This window comes from Montipora capricornis, chromosome 8 (genome assembly GCF_036669925.1).
Source record: "Montipora capricornis isolate CH-2021 chromosome 8, ASM3666992v2, whole genome shotgun sequence".
NCBI classification, from domain to species: domain Eukaryota; kingdom Metazoa; phylum Cnidaria; class Anthozoa; order Scleractinia; family Acroporidae; genus Montipora; species Montipora capricornis.
The window spans coordinates 35,248,899-35,263,898 of NC_090890.1; the positions used below are offsets into that span (position 1 = coordinate 35,248,899).

The following is a 15,000-nucleotide window of genomic DNA, read 5'->3' on the forward strand; positions in this document are numbered from 1 at the left end:
GAAAATACTAGACTAAAAATCTATAATAAAATTACCTATCCATACTATAAATTTATAATAGCATCTAATTAGAGCAGGAATTACAACGACACTCGTCCTGGCTCAACTTGCGAGAGTAAATGTTGGATCACTCACCCTCCTGGGACTTGCACAGGTCAGAAAACGGCCATCAAACTCATCGTAAACATGCAATGATGTCTTGATATCTGTTCCCTCTGCCTCTTCTTTGCCTACAATCTTGATATACCACGGTTTCTTGTGCCTCGTGATCACTTTCTGAAGGTTCACCATCTTATGTGCCCGCCGTAGATCTTTCCTCGTACATGTCTTCATTTGATTCATCTGATTGCAATGCTCGCTTGATGGAATCTTCAAATTCCATGCTGGCCAATGATGTTCGGTGGTGTTCCATACTACCTCTTCTGGAAATCTATTAAGGTTTTCATGGGTCGGGACTTGTTAGCCATGTGAATACTCCTAAGCTTCGCCTTTTGGTCATTAGTCAAGTTTCCTTTACATCCAAGCATGCTCACATACCCCCGACAAAACGCCATCGTCCCAATGTACAACTGCTTTCTAAACAAAGCTGGGTCAATGTCCTTACCATTTTCCAAGTTCGTCTTTACTAAGTCTTCAGTAGTGAAGCAATGTTCATGTCTCTGTTGGCCTGGACTGGTACTCTTCGAGTTGCTAGCTGCACGGGTTGCTGTAAACGCTGGTACTTCACTTTCAACGGTGCTGAATGTTCGGCTCCCCTCCCTATTCATGGAGTTGTGTACTTAGGTGGGGCAAAATCTCAAGATCATCATCGCGTCCGCCATATTGAAGGGCACTGCAACAACATTCACAAGGGAAGGGTGCGCGTGGGATTCTGGGTCGGCAATTGTCGTGGATATGGAAATGCTGATGCCTACACAGGTTGGGGTGCAGTGTCCCGGATCTCTGCAGAGGAAGTTTCTAAACCTCAAGCTTAGATAACGAAATATAATCTTCAGTCCAGCAAAAGCTGTTTAAAGGGACATAAATCACATAATGCGGATAATGGCGACTTTGCTTTATTGGCGCTTCTTTTGATTGTAATAAATATTTTGCTGATTGGGAATAAAAGTTTAAACATGACCAATTCCTGCCGTTGATTACGGTTTTTGTTATCTTGACTAACTGTATTTGTTTGTATACAGTCTTTTTCACAATATGCAGTCAAGAAAACTTTCCCCATTCTTTTCAAAGTCAAAGTTTTGAAATTCGTCCACAAACGTGATACCCACCACAGAGGCCATTTTGTGAGATCATGCAGAACAGCAAAGCTACCAGGTCTTTTATTTCACTTGTCCTTACAACTGACCAAGCAGTTGTCTTTCTTTAAAAAAAACATGAAAAGCAAGGTAAACCCGCCATAACACCAACCCGGTGTGGCCAACACATTACGCATGTGCACAACCATTTCATTCACTTAATCGGTAGCCAGGGACATGCGTAATGTGTTGGCCATACCAAGTTGGTGTTATAGTGAGTTCATCTTTCTTTTAATGTTTTTTTTTCTTAACGCAGCCTTACAGTATAACCACTCTCTAAAAGTACATTGATCCATGGTTGCCAATTCACTGGGTGAAATGGTTGTGCGCATGAGTGATGTGTTGGCTACACCGGGCCGGTGTTATGGTGTGTCAGCTTGTTTTTTTGTTTTTTTTTTTCACCTAAGATTGTTTGGGACTCACCGATCTCTTTTGGTAATCCACCTTCCCACACGCTTGCCGTGGGAGAACGGCTATGCTGTTCCCAACCCATCTTACCACATTTGTTGTATGAGGAGCTGCCAATTAAACACGTGCCTAAGTCAACCGACTGGTAAGGTAGTTATGCAATGCTGATGAGGTCTAACGATGCCAAAACAGCTCACCATGGTTGCCAATTGACCGGGAAAAATGATAGTGCGCATGCGTTATGTGTTGGGTTGTTGTTATAGTGCGTCACCTTACTTTTTTATTTCATTTTTGTGAAACTCACTTTGCATGATTTTTTCGCTTTGAAAAATAATTAGAGTTTAGCCTTAACATTCACTAGTAAGGGAATTAATATATTTTCCCTTTTTCTTCTTTTAAACAAACGGCCTGCTTCCTTTCGCTATGGAGGCATTCCGGAAATAAAGGGAAGATCTGGATGCCCTGGGTTACCAGGCCGTGACTGCTGTGAAGGGGCAAAAGGATCCGCGGCTCTAGCCAAAACGATCGCTGCTCTGGGAACGAGATAGAGAGTGTGATGGCTTTTAAGAACTGGAAGGAATGCGCCTGGACTTGAACGATGACAAAGATAATAATGGCATGATTAACATGAGTATCAGATTGCTTTTTTGATGGCAAAGAACTATTTATCGAATGATAAAACAATTATTGAACTCGATTATCGCAAAATATCGTGGTTTCTCAGTGTCTCGCAGACAAATTATTTGCCTCAGCCTTCGGCTTCAGCAAATAACTGATCTGCTCGCCACTGACAAATCACGATACTTTGCTCAACGTCGTCCAATAATTGTTAATTAATTAGGCTGAATAAAAAGAAGGATGAGAAGACATCCACTGAAGTATCAACCTGAAAGATGTCTGCCTCTGAATATGATTCTTGATGTCTTGACTTTCTTTATGTTTTTCTAGTGTGTGATAAAGTTGACTTTTGACCGGCAATATGTTCGCAGCATGCCGATACAACAAAAACTGGCAAGTAGTGACCTAGTTGGTAAGGCGATTAATGAGCTTAGTTGACATTACAGATGAATTCGAAACTCACAATCGACGATCAGCTGAGTTTTAAAGTTATTACTTTGTCAGCTTTTCAAAGAAAGTTTTCGTGTATTAGTAAATTTCCCTGGCCGCCTATCGGTTAAAGATGACAGCGTTAGTCAATTATTAACACACTTGAGTTGATTCTAAGCCGACCGCTAACAAACCCATAGTTTGCGTTTTCCCTTCTTCCAGTCCCGAAATGGTGCAAGGCAAATTCTTTAATGATGAAGAGGAATTGAAAATCTGGAATTCGGACTGTGGCGGAGAGAACCGATATCGATAACGCGAAACTTTTGGCCACTGTAATTCTTAAGAACTGTCCAAAACATCATTGGTTTATAAACTCTTTCCATGGAAATCGCTTTTTATAGAACCTCTGAAGTCGGAAAGCGATTCTATTGAACTTCTGGAAAGGATTTGATACTGGGTTGACATTACAAAGTATTCTTTCGTAAGGGGTCATATCATAATTAAGTGAAGTGCCTCGATCGTCCAGGTAAGTGTAGTCCGATCCTGAGAAGGATTTTTTAGGGTGACATTGACCAAACAGTCCTTCTCAGGACAACACTAACCTGGACGACCGTCGGTACCTTACTTAATTGTGAACCTATTCTTTTCAAAGGGATATATTGAAAATTGCGATGAAACCAGTTTGTGACGTCAAGCCGGTATTGAACGCATTCTTCCTCCTCGTTCCGTCGTGGACAAACTGCAGGCAGTTTTTAGGAGGCTAGACAGAGTTCTCTGACCGCGCGGGGAATGGATCCAAAAATTGCCCGCAAGAAAAATGCCATTCTCGTTCCCAGATCCCATCGTTTTTCTTTCACGTGCGAAGGCTCCGCCGGCTAAGAGAAACGATGGGATCTGGGAACGAGAATGGAAAAATGTGAGCTAAAATCGCGTAGACCGGAAATAGGTATCTCAAAAACTAACTCGGTCACGTATTCTGATTTTTGAGATACGATCACCTTCCGTTATTTCTCATTCTCAATATAATTTTGAATTAAAAATTATCCATTGCCGGGAACTTTTATTTCGTCTTTTTACAGCTTTTCCGGGATTTACAGCGTCTATTTTTCCATGAACGTGGACTTTGAAATGCCACATATCTCCCACTATCTACTTTTAATTGCCAAAAACGTTTTTTTTTTTAATCCATCACAACACGAAACACAGAAATTCGTTTTACACTATATCGTCGTTATAAAATACGTGCCTACAGAGCACTGAAGGGGTGAAGTTTGGTATTTCCCTTTCTTTTTCGTAGCACATCTACTTCGGTGTCAAGTGCGTGAGCTTCTTATGAACCATTTCTCGTCCGAAGTCCATACTTGTTCCTTCATACTGATCTATTTTTATGATATGAGACTCACTGAACCTACCTGACTTTTATGAGTTGTTTGTCAGCATCGGGACTTTGCTCTCAAGGGCGCTAACTCGTCAAATACTCAAATAAGATGGGTTAGAGCTGCCTAGAAGTAAGAGATACAAAACGTCATACCTGAGACTACCTCAGGCTCAATATAGCAAATCACTGTGGAAGACCCGACGTTGACGAGCAACTCGGAAGAGTGCGTTGGGTTCAGCCTTTCCTAACCGATTAAAATAGATCAGTATGAAGTCCAATGCACTTCGGCCAAGAACCATATATCGGAGGACGAGAACGACTACGAGTAACCGTTTTCCGTTCTGAGCATGCGCACTTCGAAAAATGTCGGCCTCCAAACCTTATGCGCATGCTCAGCACGGATAACTTGTACTTGTAGTCGTTCTCGTCCTCCGATGTTTCTTGGCCGAGGTGCATTGGACTTCATACTGATCTATTTTAATCGGTTAGGAAAGGCTGAACCCAACTCACTCTTCCGAGTTGTTCGTCAGTGCCGGGTCTTCCACAGTGACGTGTTACATTAAGAAGGTACGCAAATTAAGGGGACCCACACTCACTGGTAGCCCTAGGTAATTATGACGTTTCATGTCTCTTAGTTTTTTAGTGTTCCTAAGCAGCTCTAACCCACCTCAGTTAAAACATCGTCTTTTTCTCGGAACAGCCTTGCTTGTCGTTTCAGTGCTTCAGATCAAGGAATCGATAGTGTTTGTGCAACGTAAGCGAAGCCAAATTTGATTAGAGGAATCATCAAGTGGGTAGTTCTTACGGGCCCGGATAATCAACGAAACTGTCATTTATCATTTTACCTAATGGAAAAAAATAATGATTTAGTATGTAAGGCTTACGACTAGCTGGCAAGGCTCTTGTGAGAGTCACACGTCTTGAAAAAATTAATCTAAAAATAGCGGTGCATGCGCGTTGCTGCTAGAATAAGGACCCGCAAAGGCCTCGCATTACGTCAGAATGCAGTGGTGTCCGTGTCCTGCTGCATGCGTGTTATACCTGACCAAACACACGCACCGCACGTGCATAGTTGTTGCACAGCAGCTCAACTCAAGTTCACATTGTTCAAGTTGAGTTTTAGGAGCTTTGGTCTCCCTTTTACTCCTCGCGATCGATCAATGTGGATTATTGTAATACCTGAAGTGGTGATAAGTTTAATAAAAGTAAACTTTTACTGTCTATCTAATCTATATAGTAAAAAAGACTTTCTGTCGAAAAACATCGTATTCTTTCAGTGTTAGAGAGAGATTGTTCCCTTCGCATTGTGGAATGCTATCGTACGTAACATACAAGACTTTGCGGACAAGAACTACAAGTGTCTGGCAAAGACACTTCAATCTTGTGACCTTTTCAAAGAATTGACATTTATGGAGACTTCTGTGTCGACTGCAAATTTTAGAAGTTACCACATTTCAGGAAATCTACGTATATTGAAATTTTAGAAGCACAGATTTTAGCTGGATTGAAAAAAAGTTATCGGTTTGATATAAAGGGCATGCATATCGCTTTTTAAATTAATTTAAGATTCACTGTTTGATGTAAATAGTTTTAGCCAGAGTTTTTAACATTTATTTTATTGTATATAGCTTATATAGTGTTCATTTTTTGTTTTGTTTTAGATATTTAGTTTTTATCTGCACTATCCCACAAGCTGCAGAGCTTTAAAACTTTTATCGTACTAAAATAAAGGCTGTCTGTCTTTTTTCTTCCATACATCTTTCTCATAGCTATAGCTTACTTAGCAGATAAAAAAAATTACCCACATTTGAAAGCCTGTGATAGGCTAATTAACACTATATGCCACAAGAAATCCTTGAAGCTGGTTAGACGCTCAGTGGTAAATGCAGACTGGGAGTAAATTGTAGACTAAGTGTGAAAATGCACCCTGCGCAGGCAGACGTAACTCAAACCCTTTTGTACCTGCGATGCGATTGACCAGCTCCCAGCTGGCGGCATATTTCAGTTGGAAGAGCAAGTGCAGCGCAGTCCCGCGGTCATGAGATCGAATCCAGTTCAAGGCCTGGATTATTCAAGCTTACTTGCAACTACTTTAAAGCGCTACTATGATAAAAAAAGAAAAAAAAAATCGCTAGTCTTCCTTTTTCCCTCAGATTTTGAAAGTGTGTTTGCGTAACTGTACATGTGTTACACCGGACTGACAAACTTTTGAGCTTTGATTTTAATCCAAAGGCTGTATACTTCGAGTGTAAGTTTTGGATTTGACAGTCCATCATTACTCACGTTCAAAACTGACCGACTGGACCTCAGAGGGTTGGAGCCAGGGAAAAGTGACGTCATTTACTCACTAGCTTACTGAATGCAGCTTATCATATGTGCAAAACACGAGTCTGAAAGCCCGAAACTCCCGTGCTACATATTTAATGCAGCCGCGTACACACGCATTTCACTCTTAAACTTGTAAGTGTTTGACATCATTTTCCCCTTAAAAAGTTAAAGTTAGATAAGAAGCTTAAGCAGTTGCAAGCAAGCATGAAAAAATCTAGGCCTTGAACGGGATGAATATCAGTTCTATTCCATGACCGTGCGATTGGACTGCACTTGCTCTGCCAACTCAGTGAAATATCCTCAACCAGCTGTGAGCTGGTCACTTGCATTAGAGGTGAATGAATGAAATGATTTTGAGAATATTTTCATATAATCGAATTGCGGATTGACATGAAATGACGCGTGGAAAAATATTTCTGTATAACAATAGTATATCTATACTCTCAAAGGAAAAAAAAAAAATTGAAATTATGGCTACCATTGCAGATGCGGGTGATGCGAAACGTCTATGCGGACCTTACTTCAATTTTACCTTTTTCTATAGAATATCAGAGAGAAGACGAAACCTCTATTCTCATCAAAATGTCTTCGATCTTACTGGCGCTTCTTTTGATGTCACTTCCGTATAATTGTTTTGCAGCAGAGGATGGCAATACTGGTGGCCCGTCTTGCAATGACAACGTAAGCAAATACTCATGGCAATTACTCTATTTGTCACCGCTGTTTGTGTATTATTCCTGATAAAACTGAGATAGCCAAAGAAAAAGAGTATTTACTTTTATTTATTTTTTAATTGGGGTAATATCCAAACAAAATGTCCTCGATTTTGAAAAAAAAAAATGGTGGGTCTAAACTCCTAAGACAAGCACAGTTTATATTCCATACTATTATATGTCATCCATCTGATCTTCCAAGGTAGGAACTCACGATAAGAAGCACTGATTTACAATTAATATCGCTCTCGGATCGAAGAAAATCACAAAAACCTATTAAAGCAACAACATTGTAGCGAGCAGATTTACCAAATTATGTTGCTGCTTTAACAAAAACATCATTTCCGGTAACGACCGCATGAATAGCTTGAAATTGTTCCGCCTTAGCACAAAGTTAAAGTGGCATTTCTTAAATGCGAAATAAATTGCCTCCAGAAACTTGGCATCATGATTTCCTTTCACATTATCCGCCATGTTTCCCGTATAAAAGCACTCCGAATAAACTACGCCCAAATAAGAAATGTTTTTCCTAATATGGTTTTTCCCCCAGTTTTAGGCCAAAAATGGCGTCATTCCGAGCATATGCCTGCAAGTAATACAGGACCCTCTCTTTTCCCGCATGGGTTCCAGACCCATCTAATTGGCGGGGTAAAAGGAAGTCCTGGAACAGGACTACCATAACCCATACTTGTGCATTGTAAGGTTTATACAATCACCTTATAGATTATCTGAAACTTTTGGGCTAAAATACTTTTCGAACAATATAGTTGCCCTAAGCCGACTGGACAGAGGACCACAATCCAGTTCGAAAAACGGGCATCTGTTTGTGAGCTCTATAATTTGGTTCATTTAATCTCCCTCTTGGCCTTTTATACTTTTTTAAAGAATCGATATTTTGAGCTATTGTTTCGACATTTTAGAATTATACGAAAAAAATTCAATTTCTTGAACCTGTATGCGGACACATTCTACCCGGGTAATAATATATTCTATCCTCTATCGCTTTGCTCCTGCCGACAAAAACGAAACATCAAAAATTAGGTAAAAATCAAACTTTAGAATTGACAAGTAAGTGTTTTATGAGAATAAGGGGGAAAGTAAATTCCTCCAGAACATATTTCAATCTGTAGAATTGTTTACACGTATGAAAAAGTTTCTTCAGCAATAACGTTAAGTTAACCGTAATCAATTAACAGACAGATTGCGATACCTGTGTCTTTCAGCAATCCTCGTCGATTTGCCGTTGTGGTATTCCCGGCATGCATGGCAAGCCTGGGTCCCCAGGATTCCCCGGCCGCGATGGACGAGACGGCCGTGACGGACCGAAAAGGGATCAGGGTCGAACAGGAGCGGCTGGTGTCCAGGGTCCTCCCGGCCAAAAAGGAGAACGGGGAGAGACTGGGACAAGTGGAACTGCAGGTGTGATGGCTTTGAAGAACTGGAAGGAGTGCGCCTGGAAAAACATTCACGAGGGCAAAGATAATGGCCTGATTAAGGTGAGGAACAGATCTTTTTTTTTGACAATAGAGAAGACAGGTTCATATCGTTGGTAAATAGTCGCTCAAGAAAGTTCAGTTTCAATGTGCAAAAAATATGTCCACGTCATTTCCTTGAAGAGGACATTTCTCGTGAAGGAAACAGATGTGTTAATCTGCTTAGGAGACTTTAATTTCTTGAATTGAATTTAAAAAAATGTTGGATACATCGAAGAATTGAGCATTTGACACAGAAAAAAAGGAAAACAATTCAAATTCAAATCTTTAATTCACCTTGCTTAAAATTTACATGGATGTGTTTTTGCTAAAACTTACTCTTGAGGGTTCATTTAGTGATCAACGTTTTAAATTTTTTGAGCTTTCGGTTTTTCCTATTAGTTTGCATGATTAAATTAGTGCAAGTAATAATCATAATATAATAATAACAACTATAATAATAATAATATCGAGGCTAGGAGGCCAGATCTAGTGCTTGTTGACAAAAGCAAGAAAAGGTGTCATATAATAGACGTGGCAATTCCAGAAGACAGAGGAGCAAAAGAAAAGGAGGCAGAGAAGGTTGAAAAGTATCAAAATCTGGCCAGAGAATTGAGGAGAATGTGGGAAGTCAAAACCAAAGTCGTACCAATTGTATTGGGGGCTTTAGGAACAGTGCCATTGCGACTGAAGGGCAACTTAAAGGGCATAGGGGTAGACACATCAATTACCTTAATCCAGAAGTCTGCATTGCTGGGATCAGCAAGGATACTAAGAAAAGTATTGGAAATGTAAAGGACAGGGAAAAGAAACAATTTGGTGTTCATTGGCAACTTGTTGTTGCCCGACACCACAATTTTACCAGCTGTAAAAAACTTAAGCTGAGCAGTATGACTATGAAATAATAATAATAATAATAATAATAATAATAATAATAATAATAATAATAATAATAATAATAATAATAATAATAATAATAATAATAATAATAATTACTGACTCATCTCTACTTTTATGGTCTTTCATATGTTTAATATAAGACGATTTTTATTACACAGGATTGCGTGTTCACCAAGAACTTCTCTGATACAGCTCTTCATGTGGCCTGGACTGGTACTCTTCGAGTTGTAGACTGCACGAGGTGCTGTAAACGCTGGTACTTCACCTTCAACGATGCTGAATGCTCGGCTCCCCTCCCTATTGATGGTGTTGTGCACTTAGGCGGGGCAAAATCTCAAGATCCTCATCGCGTCCGCCATATTGAAGGGCACTGCAACAACATTCACAAGGGAAGGGTGCGCGTGGGATTCTGGGTCGGCAATTGTCCTAGATATGGAAATGCTAATGCCCACACAGGTTGGAATTCAGTGTCCCGGATCTTTGTAGAGGAAATTCCTAAACCTCAAGCTTAGATAACGACATAAAAGCTTCAGTCCAGCAAAAGCTCTTTAAAGAGACATAAGTCACTTATATAGGGAATTACGTATACATTAATGTGGATAATGGTGACTTTGCTTCATTGGGGCTTCTTTTGATTGTAATAACATTCTGTTGATTGGGAATAAAAGTTTAAACATGACCAATGCCTGCCTCTGAGTACGATTCTTGTTATCTTGACTACCTGTATGTGTTTTTCTACAGTCTTTTTCACAATATGCAGTCAAGAGAACTTTTCCCATTGTATTCAAAGTGAAATTTGAAACGCAAACGTGATACCCACCACAGACGCCATTTTGCCAGATCACGGAGAACAGCAAAGCCGCCAAGTCTTAAATTTCACCACGTCATTACAACTGACCAATCAGGTGTTTTTCTTTTAAAAAAATCATCGAACGCAAGGAAAACGCACCATAAAACCAACCCGGTGTGGCCAACACATCACGCATGCGCACAGACATTTCACCCGGTTGATTGGTAGCCATGGACATGCGTGATGTGTTGGCCACACCGGACTGGTGTTATGGTGTGTTCACCTTGCTTTTAATTAATGCTTCTTTCTTAAAACGGCCGCGCGGTATGATCACACGCTAAACGTACATCGAAAAAAATTATCATTGGAAGAAGCCCATGAATGAGGATATAATATTCCCTTACCTCATTCCCCGAGGCCGAAGGCTGAGACCGGTAAATAACGGGATGCCATTGAAGCCACCGGAATTTTTCCGATATCTGTAAGAGAAAACTGATAAGGTCGAGGATCACTTCTTCCTTTCATGTATAACTCACACTGCAAATATTTACATTTATTTCAGTCAAAGGGAAAGCTCTTCGCAAAAATTGCGATCTTGAAAGTATATTGAATCCATCATTCTCCCTCCTTGCTCCGTCCTCGACAAACTTCAACGAAGAGTCTTCTAACCACGCGGGGAATAGATCCCAAAATGACCCGCGAATACTGGCGAAAACCGGAAATAAAACTCTTTCCGTTTGGTGAGCATGTATCTCGAAAGTTAACTAGTTGACTTTCCCTGATTTTTGAGATACAATCAGGTTTCGTCATTTCGCATTCTCAAAGAAAATTTGAAAGGAAAATATTAACATTCAGGGGAACCCTTGTTTCATCTTCTTACAGCCCGCTGATAATTGCAGAAGCCGTTTCGATCCGGACTTCAAAATGACAACAAATGTTTTAGGGGAAAGGTTTTTAAAGCAACAAAAATGACTGGGAAGAGGAGAGAGTCGAAGTGAGTGAAAGACACGCAATGATAAATTGATGAAATTAAATGTCATGGGAGGCCATCATTGGCATTTACAGCGTATACTATTCCATGGAACTCAAGTTACTTTTAATGGGCTACATATCGCCATCACTTACGTTTGCCAAAAAAGTTCTCCTTGATTAATTTGTATTGTCTCACTTCTGACGTATTGTGAGCACTGGATGATCTTTGATGGTTTAAAAAAATTAAGAGAGCTCATTTGAGGACAGCGGGAAGTTTTATCGACCCACAAGAAACAAATCAACTACTCAAAAAAAGAGGGGTTAAGCAGTCGTGAATCCGGGAAAATATATATGATAATAATTTTTCTGTTATTGAACATAAAGCATTCACGTGTTGTCAAAGAAAGAGGAGTTGCATACAACATGATCAGTGACCGATTAATTGGAGAAATCTGCCCATCCAACACTGCTAGTACTTAAACACGGAATGCTGGAACGGTGGAATGCTTAAACACGGAACGCTGGAATACTTAAATACGGAACGCTGGAATACTTAAATACGGAACGCCGGAATACTTAAACACGGAACAGTTGTGAAAATTCTGACAATTGGAACACATGGTTCCCCCCCCCCCCCCCAACAAGTGTTCGGGGCAAAAATTAAAGTACAAAACAATGGTGAAATATGAACCCTTTTATTGTCGTAAAAAAGGTTGCTGTTATTCATCGTGGTGAAGTACAATAATAATAAAGTATTCTCGTTTGTTTCACGATGTTGTTAGTTGTGATGTAGATCGCGACTTTCGACTGCATACTGCTAGTCTTCATAAGGGGATGATGTCGAATGGTTACGCGTCACCTTTTAAACAGGATGCTCCGCTGTGATTGGTTGGTTTTCAGCAGCTGTGATTGGTGCGTTTCGATCCTAGCTGCTTCGGCGCTAGAATAACCAAGAGATAAACGAAATAAGGCACGCAACAACGAGCAGTTACCCCTTTTAACTCTTATTTATTAATAATTAGTTGTACACGGTTACAATTACTTAGGTTAAAGATTAAGTTAATTAAGCAGTTAGTAAAGCAGGCTTACTCTCTTTCATGGCCATGCAGGTACTGATTTTGATTGACTTTGAACTCCAAGTTCCACCGGCTAGAGCAACAATGCTTCACTTCGTTGATTTACTGGATTCTTTCCACTCACTGTGGTTCTCTCAAGTGTGATCGCAACCAATGAGAGATCTTTTGTTCTCGTCCACCAGCATGTCAGTGATGACGTAACGTCAAAACCGCCTAATGAATACTATTTCCCGTTACTGTAATAGTTATTTAAGGGCGGGTAGTATTCCCAGGAGTCATGGACAAGTGCTCTCCAAAGGACTCTGTCAGCCATCGTCACTGCTATCTCCTTCGTCTCCCGTTTCAACCCTGTGTCTAATCGCAGGCTGTCAACAAAGGTTAATCTCGGTCTCTCTCTGCTCCTGTGTCCATGCGTGGACTCTCATGATCAAAGTACAAGGAGGTGAAGGATGAGCTCAGGATGGCGTTGAGCATGACCAGCGCTGGCTAGCCTCATTCTCCTCTGTGCAAGTTTGGAGCTGACCATTTTTTTCTCTTACTTTAGCATGAAAATACTAATCCAATCAAACTGAACTTAACACCACAGTGCGTATTTAACGGCTATTTTGCCCCGGGGGGAGGGGAAATCAACAAAATGTCTGTTTGACCGGGGATATTGAGCGGTGATTTGACAGCTGGCGTCCACAAAAGCCGGGACAACAGCGCGGACATTGACTCTCTCACCACTAGACCACGAAAGGTTACGTGACGGATCAGGGGGAAATATTTATTAAACAATTGTGCACGTGACCGACTAGAATCCAGATTTCGCGCGGCCATTTCTTTCTCCTGCCTGTATTCTCCAAGCGCTCGACTAACTCAGCGGTGAAAAAGAGACTGGCCGTAGTCTAGGATTTTCATTTCAAGCTTCTTTGCTCACTTCACTGCAACATTTCTTGATAGCAATGAAGTTTTGCCATCTGCCATGTGCTGTAGAATAAAGACTCTACTACGGACATCAACTAGCCCCTTCGAGCCGGTTGGTCGATGCCTTTCACAGGTATTGCCCTCAGGTTTTTGTTTGAGTCGACAGAACTGCCAAAAAAGTAATACTGAAGCTACATTATTACCAATTGGGCCAAGGATGACAAGCTTTTGGGTCTGATAAGAACTTTTGTGCCTTCTAATCCGGTCGGTTTTGGGACAGCTTAAGCTGAACTCAGGTTTTGTTGTGGGATACATATCTTTTACAAGAGATCCATGCCTTTAATGTATATCCACACAAAGGATGCCGTAGCCGGACTAATTTATAGTACAGAGAAGGCGTTTACGGAATGGCTGGCGATATTGAATTGGGATTCCTCAGACCTCAGGCGTAAATATTTAAGCTTCTCACAAATGTATAAAATTGTCGGCCTGAAAATAGGTGTCTCGAAGGTTTACATTTATCTACTTTTTAGAACTTTTCTAACAACAGACATCACAAATCCAAAGAAAGATTTTACGGCGAATTAAAACTACTGAGTTGCACATTATATAGTATACAGTGAATGCAATGATGATAAACCACTACGAATTGCGCACTTGTTGTATGGTCAAAAACTATCATTGCTTACTGGAATATTAATTAACTACTTGTCGTCCTCCCAACGGAGGGACCCTAATTAAGAATTATTCTTCACTTCTTTGTTCAATCCAGTACCCAGAGCCTCCGTTACCCTTGTTCAGCGGAAAGGGTGCGAGAGGCTCTGGAATAATCAAAACCCCGAACCGGAAAACTCTGGTTCCGATTGAATAACTGCGATGGCGTGAAAAGTCTTTAGACCACACGTGGAAATTCAAACTTTAAGAAATGAGGTTTCTTCCTCTAAAGTAGATCACTTCCATAACGCATTGGACTACGCTCTCAAAAGGTTAGGGAAATCTGAACTCTTACATGAAAAGGAAGCTCAGTATGAGGCTTTATAGAACATAGTGTCAATTTAGGAAATGTTGCCGCCGGTACGTATTTGACTATTACATTTTAAAAGAAATCAAACCGTTTTTCAACACCCAGTCAAACATGGCCTTTTCTTGGAATTTGTCTCTATTTCCGACCGCTGATCAAGAGAACGAGAGCTCGAGTGTTCTTTGTTCTTTTCAACAATAGCTCTGTCACGGACTCGAAGTAATCATGTTGATTTGAAAGTAAGTGTAGAATTCAGTGCACAGATTGAACCAGATGAATCAGATTATGCAAATAGCTTATACCTATATACCTATAAGTTCCAAAAAGAATCAATGTTCAATATAAGTATGGTATCCTCCATACCCAGCTCGGGACAGTCTTCCTCCCCTTGTCGCGTATCTTCTTGATCAGCTGGGAGATCTTCAACTTCCGTCCCTTGAAGTACTGGTTGCTCTTCTCGCGAAGCAATACTTAATTGTTCATCCCTTTCATGGTAGAGCTTCGCGTGTGTACTATTTCTCTTATACTGGGTTACTTCATGCTACTCTTGCCACACTTGTCAGTCATTTCATAAGGTTGACTCTCAAAAGGGGTGCGGGTCCACTTGTTTATTCACTGTCACCGGCCACCAAACCGCTTTTTTCCGCATTGCGGGTTCTGTCAGCATATTCTTTCATATTGACCCTTCTGTCTC

At 40.6% G+C, this 15,000-nt stretch overlaps 1 protein-coding gene and 1 pseudogene across 2 annotated transcripts; both read left to right on the forward strand.

Annotated features, from left to right (window-relative positions):
• Positions 1–974, forward strand: part of LOC138059656 (collagen triple helix repeat-containing protein 1-like) — an 11,157-nt pseudogene extending 10,183 nt beyond the window's left edge.
• Positions 975–4,581: 3,607 nt separating this feature from the next.
• On the forward strand, positions 4,582–10,224 carry LOC138059526 (collagen triple helix repeat-containing protein 1-like). Of its 2 annotated transcripts, none has more exons than XM_068905171.1 (4): positions 4,582–4,695; positions 7,001–7,137; positions 8,393–8,665; positions 9,700–10,224. In XM_068905171.1, the coding sequence occupies exons 2-4, from the start codon at positions 7,039–7,041 to the stop codon at positions 10,051–10,053; spliced, it is 726 nt and encodes a 241-aa protein (XP_068761272.1). In that variant the 5' UTR covers positions 4,582–4,695; positions 7,001–7,038; the 3' UTR covers positions 10,054–10,224. The 2 variants fall into 2 exon arrangements, with proteins under 2 accessions (XP_068761272.1, XP_068761271.1); XM_068905170.1 differs by having other exon boundaries at positions 4,650–4,736.
• Positions 10,225–15,000: the final 4,776 nt, after the last annotated feature.